General features: G+C 39.8%; 1 protein-coding gene across 1 annotated transcript in view; it reads right to left on the bottom strand.

The window, feature by feature from the left end:
- Window positions 1-18,165, bottom strand: part of CFTR (CF transmembrane conductance regulator) — an 88,341-nt gene extending 70,176 nt beyond the window's left edge. Inside the window, exons 1-3 of the mRNA XM_065833028.2 lie at window positions 17,947-18,165; window positions 5,045-5,155; window positions 3,693-3,804 (exon numbers count right to left, since the gene is read on the bottom strand). Of these exons, the coding sequence (XP_065689100.1) occupies window positions 3,693-3,804; window positions 5,045-5,155; window positions 17,947-17,999 (276 nt within the window). The 5' untranslated portion in view covers window positions 18,000-18,165. The remainder of the gene's footprint in view (window positions 1-3,692; window positions 3,805-5,044; window positions 5,156-17,946) is intronic.
- Between the last annotated feature and the right edge of the window lie 303 nt (window positions 18,166-18,468).

Genomic DNA, 18,468 nt, shown 5'->3' with positions numbered 1-18,468 from the left:
GCTTACTTACCAAAGGTATTAACCAGCCTGCATAGAAATCAAAGCAGAACTACCTGGTTTTCATTTTTCCTTTTGTAACCTCAAAACTACCCACTGATATGGATAAATAAACTGATTAGAATGACCTGCTTAAAAAAATAATGGGATTTGTGCACGTAACAGAGAATCCAGTTTTCAAGAGTCATGTTTTTTCTTCTCCTGTCCTTGGTCTTCCATCTGCATTCATCATAGGCCATTGAGAAATTCAGAAAACACCCCCCTCAGAAATCGCAATGAAAAGAAAAAAGATCTGAAGAGAAACAAGAGTTTGACACAGGATACTGTGCTAATCTGACCTGGTATGGCTATTCTTACACAATGAGAACTCTTGCATTATGTGTATCCACCATATGCTCAATCATTCTGCATCTGAAGACAATAATGCACATCTCTGTTTTGGCATATGCTCAAGGAGTGCTTCGGGACTTTCATATCCCTCCCTGCCTCCTCACTCACACCCGTGACCTATATGCGAGAACTTCAGGAAATCCTCATTAGAGTCCTTTGGGATATGATACTATAACCATTTCTAAGTTAATGTCAGCAGCTGCTATGCCTGAGTGGAAATATACTTTTCATGGGGATGAATATAAGAGAAAAATGTAAGTAGAAGCAAACCGATCCTTACTGGAAAGTACCAAATTCGTTAGTTGGTATTGTGCTAAAAAGCAAGATTTTTGTTTCACCGCCCTACCACCTTTTCTTTAAATTGCAAGCCACAACTGCTGATGAGGTGAAGCATGGAAGCTGTTTCGAACAGCAGGGGAGCAGATACATTAAGTGCAGTGACTCAACGTGTCTAAGACAACACTATTTCTGAGGGAGAGCTGTAGTACTCCAGGGGTCCAGAGCACAAGTGTCCATCCTGCAATAACATCATTACCTGCAGCGCGTGAAGGGACAGGGAGAGACGGAGAAACTACGAGATCTAATGAGAGCAAAGCTGTGATGCCAGTTGCAACAACAATTACACAAACAGCAGGGATGTCAGCAGAGTTATACCATGCTCCAAGAAAGGTGCCATGAAAACATCTCAGGCAATAGACAAGAGAAGAGCTGAAAGGAAAATGAAGTTCAAAAGAACACACAATTTGGTTGCACCTATGCCAGTACGGCACAACATCCTGTCCCCACACAAATTAATGGCAAAGCTCCCATTAATTTCCGTGAGCAGGGTCTGAAAAGAACACCAGCAGCTTTAGCAGCAAGTTCTTCCTCTTACAGCTTTCAATAAAATGAAGACTAATGATAAAAGATTCAAGAATTTAAACTAGGATTTCATCTTTCCATCTTCATTCTGAAAGGTGCAGATTTTGTTCACTACATGCTGAATGGCACATCTGCATTTCTTAAAGAAATGGGGAAAAAAACAAACAAAAAACACAAAGAATATGACTTAAAAATCCTGCAGTCCTGTTCTGTCCTCATCTGGTCTAAAATAGTATTCAGTTTAAAAAGTCCACATGGAGGCATGAACCCTGCACTAGTGCCACACCTACAAATGCTTCACTTGCCTGTACTCCAGGAAAACAAGTTGTCCTCAAAACTGCCTGCAAAAGCCCTCAAACACTGCTTAACTTTGAACAGGAATGCACTACTGCAATAGTTTTGGCTGGCAGACTCTGCAGGAACACCTATAATAGTGCATGGTAGGCTAAATTTGTAAAACTGATGTTTTTTTTAAACACAAATCTGACACGAATAAGAAGTTGCTGGTTTGGTGAGGAAAAAATGTTAAAAAATTAAAGGCAGTAATGAGATGGTAGGAGCAAATACAAAACAGAATTGGGTAGGAGTCCACAAAGAAAGGGTGTCGTCCCCGAGAAGAGTCACCAAACAAGGTGAAAGACTATAGAGAGAACAGTTAATACACAGCCCCTTAGAGAGCAAGGGGCCCTGTCCTTAATGGTTAGATGCCCTACCTGAACAAAGGCAAACAATTGATTCATCAAGTTTCATTCCAGCCACATTGCCTCCTATCAGCCCTGCGCAACACTCAAACGGCCAGAGGGCAGCCCAGGGTTTGATACAGAAAAGCCCCCCAGAGTGAGCACAGCCAGCACTGTAACCATCACCTCCTCTCCTTTCTCCTTGTGCAGCCCTTGTGTACAGAGAAGACGAGCACAGCACGTCTCTTCCAATCAGATCTGCAGCAGTGGTGACTTCAGACTGAGGTGAGTGACAGTGAGAGGGGACCTGAGGATCTTAACTAGTGACAAGATTCCAGTAAGTTGGAGAGACTTAAACTGGGAGAGAATAAAGTTGCCTTGGGAGCTAATTTATTGATTACCCTATTTTTAATTAGAATTTGTGTACATACACACGTGAGTGTATCTTTACATGAGAAAGAAGCAAAAAGATAATGTAAAGAACATTTTCACTCCAGGTTTTCTTTTTAAAATCAAGCCTTGGTGCTGAAAAATTTTAGAGTTGTTCTTTAAGGGCTACATCTGGGGGACAGTTTAAATGTGATTACAAAAAATCAAGGCCTGTAGGGCTTTTTTCATTTTGAATCCATGAAGCAGCTCGACAGACTGAAGTAAACCCTAAATTTTTGAGAGACTAAAAAGAACGTGATTGCTGTATTTTAAGGGAAGTGATTTCCATTTTCTTTAGAGAATTTCTTCCTTTTTCTCTCAACCATTTTACTTTGTGACTTTTTCATTCTATTGCTGGTGGTCATTTCCCCTAAACACGGTGTTACAAGAGAAAGAAACGATTGATTTTTCCATAATTCTAAGGGGCAAATCTAATCTGAAGTAAAACTGTAGTCCATTATTAACTATCCAAATCAAATCAACAGTGATCTAAACCAGAACATTCACATCATTAGCAGTCCAAATTAATACATTTAGGAATATTTTACAGGGCTGTCATCCCAGGATCCTAAGTAAATTTACCTACTTTGTAATCTGCAAGATAAGCCTCTCTTTCACACAATCATGTAAACAGGAGGGACTCCATGGATGTTTATTGGGGTGAAACCATCGCAGCATAAAACTTGGAGAAATCAGGCTCCAAATGTGATGCTTAGCCTGTAAAACGCTCTTTGACCTGAGAAGCTGCATGATGCATTAAAACTTTTCACCCTTAAAACGTTTCCTTTTAATGCTGAAAAGTCTGCATGTAGTTAAGGACTTGTGTTTTAGTTTTCAGGTTATTCTTATTTATGTTTCAAGTGTTTTATACAAAATGATTAAAACTTGAGGGTATAGGTGTTGGTGTGCTTTCGCTTAGCACACAGCTAAGAAAAAATTGACCGAATCATGTGAAATTGTACTGTCGTTTGTTTTAATGTAAGGGTAGAAAAATATTTAGAAACTTCTTAAAACCGCAACATGAGAAAATAAATACTTTAATTCAGCAGTGATACAAAATTTCAGGTGCCCTTCTTGCACTTGGAGAAGCATATGCCAGTACCTAGCACTAAGTACATTTAAGAATTATTATTATGTATGTTTTAAAGATATTTAGATGCGATCAGAGAATACCTTTTATTTTTTAATGAAGGTCCCTGAGTATCTCTCTGTATTTATCATCTTTAAAAGCAATACACGGAGCAAAATCAGTAGCTATTCACAGGATTCTTAGCAATCCCTAAGACCTGGATCTATTTATGGAACACTAAAAGTTTACTGAAGAGCAAAGCTTACCCCTAAATATAACATTATTCCGTAGAACATAAATTTCCAGAAAAAGCATCGTCGAAGAGCATTAATAAGTTTGGGTTTTTTCTTTGAAGTTGCCAGCTCTCTGTCCCATTCTCTGAAAAGAAACAAAAAAAAACAAGACCATTAACTTGCGTGAGCAAATACGTGGGTCTACGGCCCTGACATACTTCAATACACTCAAGTATATCCAAGGAGATTTAGCTAAGGTGACTAATGAAAGAAAGCCCTGCAGAGACCCCAAAGACCTGGGCTTCATTTACTTGATAGATCAATAAAAGTTCAAACCTAGTTCAGCCACATATTTGGCAGTTTTAAATACTCAGCCATACATCACCCTGCGGGGAATTAATTCGTGAAAAGGTCACATTGTATGTTTTAAAGAAACCTTCTGTACTTAAGACCAAAGCACAAATAATAGGCAAATAAATGTTTTGGAGCTCTTCCAGTCTCAAAAAAAAAAAAAAACCACCATCAACAAAGCATCAAAAATGTGCCTTTTCTACTGCATGGCATTATTTTTAACCTGTGTTGCTGGGACAATAATTTTCAATTCAATAATAAATTGCTGATCAGAAGTAATGCTATATACAGAAAGCACATGTTTTGTCAAAACTCAACGCACAGTTCCTAAGAATTCCCTCAGCTAACCCTTTTCTTCATTTTTCAATAGAATACTAAATAATCAGAATATTCCATTTATAAACTATAAAAATGCATTAAGCATACCAATGTTCTCAATACTTTCCATCAGTTTTGAATGCATATATCACACTGCAATTAAGGTTAACTGGACTGGCACAGCACAGCGGATATGAGCCGCCCCGGCACACCAGGGAAAGCTCTAGCAGGGGCTGGGGGAGAAGGACTGGATTTAGGCACTTGTATCTGCATAAGTTAGTCCTAGGTGTAGTACAGTTTCTGAAATAGTGTAGAGAAGAGAGGAAACTTAAATGAGGAAAGTCAAGGCATGATTTCTTCAGGAGCGATTAGTCTTCCAACAGTGGTATCGAAGGAAACGAAGAATATTATTTTGTCGAAGGAAAAAATAAAACAAGGTTTTACAAGGTTATTTTGAGAAGCAAGAACAGCAGAATAGGGAACTAATGTTGAAACTGTGAGTCCAGCCTCACTAGTCAATGGACACATGTCACAGGTACCTGTATATACGAATTCGGTGCATGTAGGTAACGCATCTGCACCAGGGATCCAAAGGACAACTGTGTGCTGAATGAGGAATTCCACCCAATTCTACTTAAATATTTTATCGAACAGCTTTTTAATGATAAACTGCAGTGTGATTCCTGAAACAAAGTTATGTCAAGAATCTTTCATACCTTTCTAGTTTTTCAGAAAGATTATCAGCAGAGTCTGCAGAAGGGATTTGATAGATATCTGACAGCTCCAACCGTCGTCTGTAACCCTTTTTCAAAATTGGTTTTGTCCATCTAAGCAGAAAAAGAAAAATATCACCAGTTGCTGAGGTTAATTCTGGAGTTGTGGTTGCATTGTCTCAACCTGAATATTTTGTCCACAGCACTCAAGTATGTCTATGTGCACAAACACATACATATATACACACATACAACATGACATAATATAGTGTAGCTCTGCATTGTATTTAAAAAATTATATCGACAAACATAACATTAAAAGAATAATTGCAAAACTGTTTCATTTTATCAGTTTTGGGCTAGGATCATGCCCCAAACTTCCTATTCAGTCAGGAGAAGACAAAAAAACAGGTGATTGAGAATTTTGTACTGTATTTCCAAATATGTGGTATGTCCATATAAATGAATAACAAATCTGAATGTAAATTGGATGTATAATTTTCATTCCTATGAGACAGAAAATCTTAATATAGCTTGAGCGCTCCTTTGACAGCTTACATTGCACTTGCTTGCATTTAACAGCACACGAGATCTTTCGCAGGACTCGTCATAAGATCTTCATTGACTCCATCATATGTAAACATTTTGCATTTCTTTTTTCAAATGTCATGTTTAAAAATTTAATAGCAATTTAAAGGGCATGATGGATTAAACCAAAGCAGGAAAAAAACTCTACAATCGATAGAGAAAATGGATAGAGAAAATCTTTCTAAGTCATTACTGATTTTATCAATTTGGCTCCTGAAGAGCCTACGTATTCTCAAGTGCCAATTTGTACAAAATTTTGCAGCAGGTTCTGTTTGGAAATCTTTTTGAAAGCACAGGGCTAAAACAAACCAGAAGCAACCATAGGATCTTATAGTGTATTTTGAAACTATTTGATCTTCTGCTTTACTGACATTGTTAAAAAATATTTCCTTAAAAGTGAAATTCCTGAGAAGGAAGTGATTGATTGCTGTCATGCTTCCATAGGTAAACACAGTTTCTAAACAAAAAACCAACATGTGATTCACAACTATGATAAAAGTTATGATCTGCAATACCTCAATAATTTCTGAATTTTTTGTTTTAAATTCTATTTATAGACAACAGTTCACAAAATTGCAAAAGAAATGCCATATCGTTTCCCATGGTCACTTAGAAAATACAAACAGCTCACTGAAGATGCTTACCCATATGTCTGTAAGAACATGTATAATACACACAAAGTAACTGATATTCTCAATTGCAGCCTCTGAGAGTGCAAAGAGGTTGATACAAAGGTAAAAGAACATCATTAGACACTACATGAATGCAAGACCTTAGTACAGTAGTCAAAGACTATTTGTGTCCAACTGTGCAAACATACACTCTCTAACATCTAGTTTAACGAAGTTATGAATCTCATGAGACACCCGTCTATAATCCCCATAATTCAGTAAAGCACAAAGACATTTCCCAAGTGAACATTTATGTCATAACCATTGCAAAGAGAATGCACTTTAAGAAATTAGAAGATTATCCTTCATTTCTGCAATTATACTACCGTTTCAGATTAATCATGTGAGCTTTAGCTCAGTCTTTGACACCACTGTGGCTGAGAAATAACACTATTTGTGGTACATTACAGCAAGGCAACTAGGAAAGTTCGCTTTGGAGAGTCATTGGTAGAACATCTATAAACTTTACTATGACTAGAAACAGGGCCTATGTTTTCAGGGATGTACTAAAATGGATTAGAAGTAAAATTCTGCATTTAAATTAATACTGTTATGTAAAAGTATTTGATGGCCACTGCAAACGATAAATCAGGCATTGATTTGTGTTTTACCATCTCCTGATGGCAGAGAGGACTGGTTGCTATTGGGTTTGCTCATAGCTTGTGCAGAGATATCTAATCCCTATCCTTTGGGAATGGAAGTTCTTATGGACTGAATTCACTGAAAGTTCTGTATACGCAGGTATTTTGGTAATGATAAAATGACTACAAGTTATAGGATGCTAAACCACCACTGCAGCTAATACAAGTAAGCAACAGTACTTCCTAAGCAACCTCTTTAATTCTCAATACTGTAACTAAGTAATAACCTTGCTGAGCCCCTTAATAATGCTTGGAGACTGCAATAAGCAATTCCCAACTTGTCTTGACAAAAGAGAAATGCTTTACAGTTTCAGTCCTTGTACATTTTCAGAAAACATTTTTCATTGCACTGTTTCCCTCCAGACATTTTGTTTTATTTATACTTTTGATTAGCACCTACCTTGGCATTTTAACACTGCCTAAAGTAACAAAACATGACTGCATTTAGAAAGCAAGCAGAGAGGCTGTTTTATCATCTGCAGAATGCAACATGCTTAGTAGATCTCCTGTACCCCTAGGAAGGTCTCTTATTGTAGCTGGCTTTTAACTGGGTCACTGAACAGCAGTCCCTAAACCAACCTCCTCTCCAAAGTCAACAAGTTTGAGACAGACTTCATGCAGTCCTTGTCCTCGTATCTCTGCTCATCAGGGTAGCTGCAACTATGGTAGACAAACTCCTCCAGCCCGCTAAAGGAGTGGTGCTGACACCTTCCCCTGGGGAACCTCCTCCTCATCTGCTGCCAGGTTCCTATCATAAGGTTGCTGGCAGGGCTTGCACGGAGATGTTCACCTCCCAGCTGCCCTGGCCTTGCTCGGAAGTCCCACCTAACTAGATTTGGCCAATTTGAGAACTGTGCCAAGTGGCTTCTAGGATGGAGTGGTAATCGTGGGAGGAGTTGGCCTGTCACATGCTGTTTGTTTCAAGGCAGATTTTCAACAGCTGCTTGGGTTGTGCTGTCAGGAACTCTGAGACAGTAAATATTTCATGAGAAGGAATATACTAGACCTAGAATACATAAATATCTCCTAAAACCTTTTGCCAGATTCCAATCGCATCCAGTTTACCATTATTGCATTCTTTGCAACGTTTTAAAATGCAAAATGGCTATAAATTTATTTCAACTGGCAATATAATCTGTAGTTATCAATGTTTCTTTATTGTCAGGTAATGTAGCTCAGTCAGAGTTTGTCAACGAATATGGCTCTTCCATTTTTTCACTTATTAGAAACGATTTGCCAACATTAATTCTGAGTTTTTTCTTCTCATGTTTGCTGAGAATGAGAAATTTCTTTTGAAAGGAAGGGAGCAAGAAGGAAGGGAAACAGATAGGCTTTACAGCATTACTTTAGTAAATACCACTGGATTACTGGCTGGCATTTAATGAACTCTTTCACAGAGAAACCTGTAGTGCTGTCAGAGTTTTGCCACTAACTAGGAATGTTATTATGGGTACACACACAAAACCCAGCAGGGGACAAGTTTCAAGGGTGTACAGTAGGAAAGAAGAAAAAAAGGAAAACAAGTTCCACCTCTATTATTAATTGCCTGTAGCAAAAAATACCTTATGAGCTTGATATGTAAATATCATATACATAATGTACTGTTTTAACTTCTCTTTTGGTAGATTTCTAATGATCATTTCTTTGTCATTCACCTTAGCAATATAGAATAGATTTCTTACTACAGTAATTTCTTTCTCCAGCATGTTCAGCCTCATCCTACTTGAGTAAATTGTACTGATAGGACAGATGTCTTTGGCTTTGCAAAGAGTATTAACACAGACTGTTAACTTGTCAATAGGATTTGACTCCCCTTTAAGGCTGCTTTGCATGTCACTGAGAACAGAGAGAGCCTCTGTGCTGCTAAGCTAACTGCCCAGATCTTCCTCCTGGGTGCAAGGACTCCCTGGCTCCATCGGACCCTCTTGATCAAGAAGCACAGGGCACTGGGACAGTGACAGAGCAGTGGAGCTGTGCTATCCAAGCCCCGCACAGTGGAGCAGCTCTTTTGCAAGGGTCCCTGATCAGGCTGGCACCATTTTAACAGGTGTCCTGTGCACAACACAGCAATATCTACTGAGCAGCGCAAAGGTGGCCATGGCTTCACTGATACCTGTACACAATACCATAGACCTGGTGCGTGCAACTCCTAAGAACCGGACCTAAACCTTGATGGAGACAGAGCAAGAAAAGTGTCTCTGGCTTTATCTAATCCCTTCTTTTAACAGTTAAGGAGAGGGCTGGGGGGGTATAATCAAGCCATGATTGTGATGCTTTGGAGCCTAAGTTTTACAAGTGTTTGTAGAGCCACAAATTCCTACTGACTGCAGGAAAAGCCTGAGGTACCATGTAGATCTCAGCCATTCCCAAAGGGTCAAACTAGACTGGACTCTGTCAGAGGCTCGGCATTCCCATCCTCTCCCAAAACACATCCATTACTCCTTCGGCAGAACAAACTGTAGATTGTTACTTGTTTCTTACTGGAGGCGGCAGCTCTACTACACTCAAGACTGTTTCTCCAGAAGAGCTTCTGCACCAGAAGCCCTCTTCTCCAAGTGTCCTGCAACACAGCCGTACTGGGTGACCCCAGCTCTGCAGGGCCCTTGGTCACAAATAGGATAACTGGGCCTGCCCACTGAGCACAACTGCCAGCACCACGGCCCAATTCCTGCACCTTGGTTACCCTCAACAGAGTTGGGTTGCAGTTATTTTATTTCAAATGGTAATCTGCTGAAATAGCATGTTATATATGCTGAAAAGTATATTAAATCTGTAGTATTTTCTCTTTTAAAAACAAACGCAACACTCTGAGCTTAATATTGGCATGTAATTATTGCAGGGTTTCAACAATGTAAGGTTTTCAACAATGCAGACCCTATTAATTCCTGGGGTTTTTTGCTTGTGTTTAGGGTTGTTGTTGTTTGGTTTGGTTTTGGTTTTTTTGGTTGTTTATTATTATTATTATCTTTTTTTTTCCCCCCAGATCACAAAAATTAAGATTTAAATTTCTTCACTCTTAAACAATTCTTCCCAGTGAGGTGTTATTTGACATGGAAAATATTTAGCTGCAATGCCATCGACTATGCCACTAGCTGTGAGCAGCACCATTTTAAAAGTAATCAATGTTCTGCTGAAACCCCAGGATTTCAATAGCGAATCTTAATTAGGATCACTTTACAGAAATTCTTGGGGAAGGCTTGCCTTTTTTTATGCCCAGTTTTTGCAAAGTGACACTTACTCAGATTATCTAATCTCTAAATGCTTTTTGAGATTCAGAGTTTCAGCAAAAATTCAATAATTTTTCCTCACAGTTAGTAAGATAGTCAAGGTATTTCAACTTGCAGAAGTTCTGAGAGCTAGTTTTGAGAGAAAACAAAGCACATTAGGGGTACAAAGATATTTAAGTTATGTAAAATGCAAGGAGGAAATTCATTCAATGTATTAAAATCTGTCAATTGTTTAGATACCAAAGTCAAGTTCAAAATATGCCTCAAATATTTCTTTAACAAAGCTATCAAAATAACATAGTGGTGATGATGTGCTATGAACAGGGTTGGCAAGGCCATTTCAGCATTTAACTACAGTGAGACTGGCTAGGATAGGATGTTTCTTCATCTTCATTCTTTTTCTCAGTTATATATCTGATTGCAGAAATAAGAGAAAGGGATTTCTTTCTCCTAGTCTTTTGAAAGATCAAGGAACACCACAGAAAAGTTTGCATTAGCAAAACTATTGCAGAGCTGTGCTCATCCTGACTGAACTGCATTTTTTAATCTCTGAGATGTGTCACTAATGTGACAGCAAGAAATTTCACCCAATTTAGCACTCCACTGTTTTAGCCATGCATTTATAGATACATTTCATAACCAATTAGCATACAGTTGCACATCAGGTGCAATGGCCCTTTCCAAATTTCTGATTTGTTCAAACCCCAGTGACCAATATGTGATCAGCAAAGAACAAACTCACAAACTGGTGAACACATTTGTGGACGTTCAATAGAGGAAGAGGAGGGTGGCAAGATTTTTAAAAATGTCTTTAAATACCAAGTATCAAAATGTAAATTGCCACTACAGTAATATGGAATTAATCCTGAATTAGGGGCTGCTTCTCTTAGCACTTGGCCTTTGCCATCTTCTCTGTATCTTGATATTTGATGCTGCTACTCCTCAGCCTGACCCCTGAAAGTTAATGAGAAAATGTCCCATATCTTCTGATGTTCCAAAATGATTTTGGATATATATACCAACATTAAAACACGAGAATATACCTGAGACCAAGTACCTTTCCCAGCTGTCTCTTAGGATTTTCTCATTTTGCCCACAGAGTAAAGGTATTAGTATTGCAGCAGGCCACCCCAAGCACTGCCTTTCAGGAGCGACTCCGTCTCCTGCAGGAAGGATGCTTAACCACGTTTGACAGGCAGGAGGGTTCTGGTTTCAAGTGAAAAACAATGCTGTTTCAAAGTATGTCTTAAAAGCCTACTTATTCTCTCTTAACTTTGGGACCTTCGTGACAATGTAGCCTTATTTCAATTACTTGCTGAATGTGAAAACTCCTTTTGCTTATGTGAGAGGGAGTGATCTGCAAACAGTCTGTGAGTTCTTGCTCACCTTGCCCAGCTGTACCCCCTCTCTCATGGAATTGCACCTGCAAGTTCACATTGCAAAATTTTGCAAAGTGTATCACTAATCTTGTTATATGCTACAGTTTAATTTGACCTTTGACTTATCTATTTTAGAGGACATAATGTGACATGTTATTACCCAGATGTCAGGTTGGGATCATCCTGCCCCCACAACCATTACACCTACATTCATAATGCTGCAAAGTAGGGGGGTTAAGAGAAAAACAAAACAAAACAAAACAAAAAAACACACAAGGTAATGGCAACCTCTAGAACTTTCCTGCAATAAGTCACACTATTGTTACAACTTTGAAAATTAGGATAATTAAAAAATTTAGAGACTAATACTCTTTTGTATTAAAGAGGTGACAACTGTTAGCTGTAGAAATATTCTGAAGTAACTTTGTCACACCAGAAATACCCTAGTACAATTAAAGTCCTGGACAAGAGCTCTCAGGCAGTCTGCACTGACTCTACCACATCTTCCCAGGACAAATCACAATCCTTGTATACCCTGCTTTCTTCTTTACAGAACTAATAAGGAAACTTAGACCATCCTTTGTGCTATCTACTTAGACTTTAAGATCTTCAAAACAGACTTCCTTATCAAATATTTTCCAGTGCCTAATACAATAGACTTCAAATTTCTGTTAGGGCATTTAGAAGCCTCTATAATACAGATAATAAAACTACTTTCCATGTCACTGCCTACAGTATTGAAAAATAACTCAAGGATTTGGATGGATGATTTTCTACCCCACAAAAACCAAACAAGCATGGAGGAGAATAAAAAGGTACAGACATGTCTGCAAATCTTTCAAATGCTTGATCATTTCGTTTTGAATATCAAGATGGTAAGTCTTCTGCCTGCAGGAGGAAAAGCAGCTTTACATATGTTTCAGAAACTCAGATGCAACTTGAAACAGGCAACTCTGCTTTAGAGATATTACGCAGCCAGAGAAGGGCACTGTGCAAGGACACTTCAAGTTACATATTTTACCTTGGAAATATCAACAGTAGTCAAATTTTCAAAACAAGTCAAAAACTTGTCTGCACATCTTTGAACAACCTGGGGGCTGACTTTCAGAAGTACCAAAAGGTTGTAGTTTCAAACAGGTCTGAAGGGCTGGCAGACCAGCAGGTCTCTGGGGAGCGCTTGTGGCAACAGACAAATGACCAGGCAGCCTCAAGGGGCCGGAATTTATGCTGTAGCTGCATCTGTGCTTGATTATCACTAACAGCCAGGATTTATGATTACCTGGGATCAGTCAAAGGCAGGTCCTCAGGACTAGACCCATAAAGGGCTTTAAGAATACACTATCAGGAATTTGCCTTGTACAAGTGTCTAAGCCAGCTGTCCCAACAACTGAGCCATCACACTGTGCAATTCAATCCATCTGCTCATAGCTGCCAATGTACACAGAGGCTCCTGACTCAGAGAGGAAATACAAGCAAAATGCTACAGGTAGGTATTGATAGGAGATGGTTCAAATATATGTTGTATATGACAGTTTCCAGTCACATGCTCTCTGGAGTGAAACATATAGGCATTAATTAGGTCTTTAAGCTTCCTATACAATACTCAGGATTTTTAGGAACTCAAGACAGTTTCGGGAGACATTTTGAGGACAAATATACACATTAAATCCCAAACTTTTCCAGGAAAATAGGCACATAAATCCTTCTCTATTCAGGAATCAAAATCCTAAATAGCCTCTTGGTATTAAATCCTAAGATACGCAGTCTGAGGATAGAACAGGCACTGCCTAGGGCAGGTTTGGTTTTAGTTCTTTTCTCTGAAAGGATTAAAAATAATTTTCACAAGAATGCCTTTACGAACCAGAAACTATTTTGATCAAGGCACCCTCAAACTTGCAGTTAATCACAGAATGTCCTGAGATGGAAGGGACCCACAAGGATCATCGAGTCCAACTCCCCGTCCCTGCATGTGACAACCCCAAAATTCACACCATGTGTCTGAGGGTGTTGTCCAATTGCTTCTTGAACACTGTCAGGCTTGGGCCTGTGACACCTCCCTGGGGAGCCTGTTCCAGTGCTCCACCACCCTCTGCGTGAAGAACCTTTTCCTCATATCCAACCTAAACCTCCCCTGGCACATCTTCCTGACATTCCAATTAAGACTAAATTAAGCTAGAAAGAAAGAATAACCATGACTGTAGCTCATGGGCTAGGTACTTTCAAAACTTAAGTCCTGGATTCTGCTGTCTACCCTAAAGGCTTCACAAAAAGTGCCCTCAGAACAGAAATCAGGACTCACAAACAAGTTTCTTACCCAGTAGACTGCAAAGGCTCTCTTGCTCTTATGCTTTAAAAGATTAGCTGAGCCACAGACAGAGAACTAAACCACACTAAAACACCTTCACTACCATACACTGGTAACACTTCTACTTCCTAGAAGAGGTGAGGTGTAGAACTGAATTCCTTTTCCTACCACTCCTAGCACACACATAGCAGAAGGAATTCAACATTTACCCCCTACATGCTAACTTTTTCTTGGAACCACTGGACAGCTGTATAAAAAGGCAGCAGGCTACTTTTCTCTGGTTTAGAAAGAAGAAACTAGAGCAGGTTTGATGGACTGAGCCCACCAGAAGATGTAACACAAAAGCTGGCTTAGCTTGTATTTCTCATCTGAATCAGGCACTGGTCCTGCCAACACAGTTGTCATATTTGGTACTTGATTGGACAGGAGCACAAGGATTGACTTTTGTGAACTTGTGTTTAAATATCTAAATTTGCATGTAAGAAAAAAAAAAAAAAAAAATCAGAATTGTCCCAAAGTTGCAGCCACTTCTGAAACTCCAGCAGTAACTCTGTGTTCCAGTGCCCAGTTCAAAAATAATTAATTTATTAACTTGCCTTAAAAACATAACAATACTTCCTGATCTCAGTTAATCTGCAATAAAAAGCAGGTGATTGCCAAGTACTCTGATGTTGTTTTCTATGACAGGTATGGCCTTGACTCTGCAAAATTCCAAGAACATAAGCAACTGTTAGAAAGACAAAAGTGAAGCTTCACAATGAAGTTAAGCATATTGCCATCTGATTGCTTCTGCATACAACTCTATTACTTTTAAACAAGACAAAAAGTTGCCAGTGCATAGATAAATGTCTTGCATGTGGTTGGGAACAAAAGGGATCAACTCTGAAAATGTAATAAGGAAAATAAAACACAAAAGAAAGCCTGAAACCCCAAACACTAGATATTTAATGTTTCTAAGTGTCATCCCAGTGGAAGATCTCAAACCACTTGTCTTCACACCTCATTTCTTAACCACCAAAACTCACTGTCTAAACAAAAATTGTTTAAATTCTAGGATGAAAGTTGATTTCTAATGTTCTTTCATGACAATCCAAACCAATTCTCTTTTTTTGCCCCACGAGTGTCATTAATGCTTGAAATCTAACACAAAGGTAACATTTTCCCTAAGATACTACTCCTTGTTTACATATGACAGTTTCTCATTTTTTGACATAAAGAATTAAGAAAAAATGTACAAAAAACACTGAAACATGACTAAATGATTCACTCATAAGCAAAGAGCTCCATTCTGACTCTAACACATTTAAACCTATCCCTCCGGCCCGAACAGGACACATTATGAAGCAATAAAACCAACGGGTTTATAGACCTCAGTATCAAAAGGCTGATAAAAACTGATGCAATATTAAATAATGATATTACATTTATCAGCAAGATTTCCTGAATAATAACAACTAATACCTCAGTGTCACTTCTCCTAATGTGACCTTAAACTTATTGTACTATGTTCAGATTGGTACTTCACACATAATTGCACAGAAGCCTCCTGTAAAAGTTACTTCACTGAAGCATTCTGCAATGCTGTACTTGAAAACAACTACTTCATCATCATAGGAAAAAAGTAGGTTTTTTCCATACACACCTTTTCAGTCTGTATTTTTTTACAAAGAAAGAACTGACTACTTATTTCAGATATAAAGCTTTCGAGTTCTGTCTCATACGTTTTCACAGACGTAAAGCATGCATTAAAATGTAAGCATATCCTGGAGTGTTTTACTAAATATGATCAGTATCAGAAACAATTGATGTGTGTAGATTCAGTTAAAATACTAACAGAATACTCAGACATCTTAGAAAACCTTGTTCCAATCTCATTAATCACTACATTGTGGATGTTTCCAGTTGAGTGGACTGGTCTCGTTACTGATATGCAGTAAATGCTTCTGACTTTGTAAAGCTCATCACAAATATTATGCCTTGAAGTGTTGTGAAATTCTTGATGAATCTTTGCTCTCTGATAACTTACTTTTTAGTACTCTTTAGCATTGATCCTGATCGACTTTTGATGAGACAGAAACTGATGGAGTCCTTGAAGACCAAAGGAATACATTTTAAAACAAACTAACATGTTTCATCACTAAATAATGTATGTGTTTTAAATCCTATTTATTTGTTTTTAAGAGAAAGACATCCTTGCTGCCAATTTGGATGTAATACATTTTCTTATCTTGTAAATTTCACTTTGTGACTTTTTCAATTATTTCATTTAATGTTTGTGAAGAAACAAAGACATTCACAGTGTATGTGGTAAAATGCAACTAAGCAGAGATGCTGTCATTCACAGGAACAACATTTCTAAGGTATCACAACCATATTAGGCACCTTAGAGATGTACACATAGAATTTTGGCTGTTCTTGCCCAGTGAACTGAATGTTTACATTAATAGCCTGATTTTTCTATGAAACAATGCTACTATAAAGTTTTGTAAATAAATCACTCTAGTCAATATTAATAATAAACACCTCTTGAACTTTATATATTTATTATCAATTCAGTTACAGTCAGATAGATGGTACAATATAATGTATCATGCATAATAAGCATGATTCAAACGTCATTTAAATGACTCAAAAGTGTTTGATTTTAAAAGAGTCTTTGATTTTAAAAGACCAGGTCAAGCCCAAGGATGGTTAATTACGCACTTAATGAGCACGAGTCAGAAGTATACTTGATCTTATTTTTTTTTTCTTGACACCTTCAGGATCACAGGCTCTAGGAGAGCACTACTCTGATAGAAGCTTTACAAATAAATAAAATGAAAAAGAACATGTGGTTCCTCAAGCAATGAAGTTAACATGAAGACTTATTTACTACAGATGTGTATTCTATACTTGACAGGAGCACTGACTGAAGCTGCTTCTGTGTAGAATTTGTAAAGGCTTACACTCCCATCACCCACACACCCTGGCTCTAACAGCATTTGAGAGCAGGTACGGCTTCTTTCCCACTGCAGTACCACTGGAGGACACCTCTAGGATCCCCACCTTTACCTGTAAAACTTTAGGAACTGGTTGCATTTAGCATCCTTGCCCACTATCACATCTGGCTAAAATGAGCCAAAGCCAGGGAGGCAGGCGAGCACAGTGATTCATGCAGACCCACTCCCTTAAGAAGCTTTAAAGAAAGGTCCAAGCCAACCTGCTGAAAAGGAAAGCTATCCCAAAAGAATTAAAAAGTGAGTTAAGAGCCCTCAGTTCCTCAGGCAGAGACCTCATGCCAATGTTACGGTTTTACATCACCTGTTCCCCTTTCAGTCACCATGTTCGTGTCTTACACAAGATTTCCTCCCTCCCCTCCCTGCCATGTGAAAGACCCTCAAGTAACAAGAGGAGGAACCAGAACCCTGGCAAAAGTGGTGGCATGAGGGCCCAAGCCAGGCAGATTGTTTGCTCTTTCCAGCTGGCAGTGTCATTTCTAGCAATGTTATGTAAAACACATTCAGTCTTCTATATTGTCTTATAAAGTATGTTGTGCCCAGGCGCTGGTATTGGCTCCTTCTCTTTTTGTTTGAAGATGTAAAAAAGAAGAGGTGCCAAGGACTTGGCTTGTAAAAGAACACTTTAAAGGCTTACAGGGAATTGCTTTCACTATGATCTTGCGTTACACACTGAACAAATGTTAACACCTGAAAAGCCAAACAGAAGGAATCTTTGCTCTGAGAGCATTTCCCTTCTGCTCTCCCCACCTCACCACATTCTCACAGTTTACAGTGAAATAACAGATCAACTAGTTGAGCAATTTACCAAAGGTTGCTCAAATTATGCCATAAATTCATGTGTCTGGGTCCAGCGAGGGTTTATGACACCTGACAGACAAAGCCCATTCCTGCTGCTAACACCCCAGCAACAACAACCAAAAAAAGAAGAGATCTCGTTATTCTGCAACAAGTGAGACCGCTCTCCCCACAGACCCTTTTAGAGCTAACTAGGGAACAGGGGGAGAGAGAAGCCCCACCCTCAGCCCCGGCACGGCCGCTGCCCGCCCCTGCCCGTTGTCTCGGGCCGCACGTGTCCCGCCGTGCCAGGGCACCTACCTGAAGAAAAGTTTGGAGAAGATGTTCGCCTTCTCCAGGGGGGATCTCTGCATGGTGCCCGGAGCTGCGGTGCGGTACGATGTGGTGCGGTGCCGTGAGCAGGGGACCGGCGGCAGCCGCGAATCGCTGTCGCCTCACTCGCCCGCTCCGCTCCTGCGGCTCTCCCACCTTATCCGCTGGGCCGGCTCTGATGTCACCGCTTGCCTCTTGCCCCTGCCCCTCTCCCCGCCTCTGCTTTGCCCAGGTTCAAAAGTGGAGGGGGCTGGGGCCCCGGGCCGCGCATTGCCTGCACCGCCGCCTCCCCGCAGCACCCGGCACCGCGCACCGGGCGCGCCCTGCGGCCCCCCCCGCCGCGGCCGTCCGCGCCCTCTCCTCCCCGGCCGGCCTCTTCCCCCGGCTCCCCGCCGGCTTGCGGCCAGCCCGTTGCCTTCTCCTGCCGACTCCGCTTCGCGAGTCACCCAGCCCCGGGTCCCCAACCTCCCCCCCAGCACTAAGCCCCTCGTCCTGCCACGGGCCGTGGGG

Source organism: Patagioenas fasciata, chromosome 1 (genome assembly GCF_037038585.1).
Source record: "Patagioenas fasciata isolate bPatFas1 chromosome 1, bPatFas1.hap1, whole genome shotgun sequence".
Classification (NCBI taxonomy): Eukaryota; Metazoa; Chordata; class Aves; order Columbiformes; family Columbidae; genus Patagioenas; species Patagioenas fasciata.
This window is presented reverse-complemented; position numbering and strand designations above follow the sequence as displayed.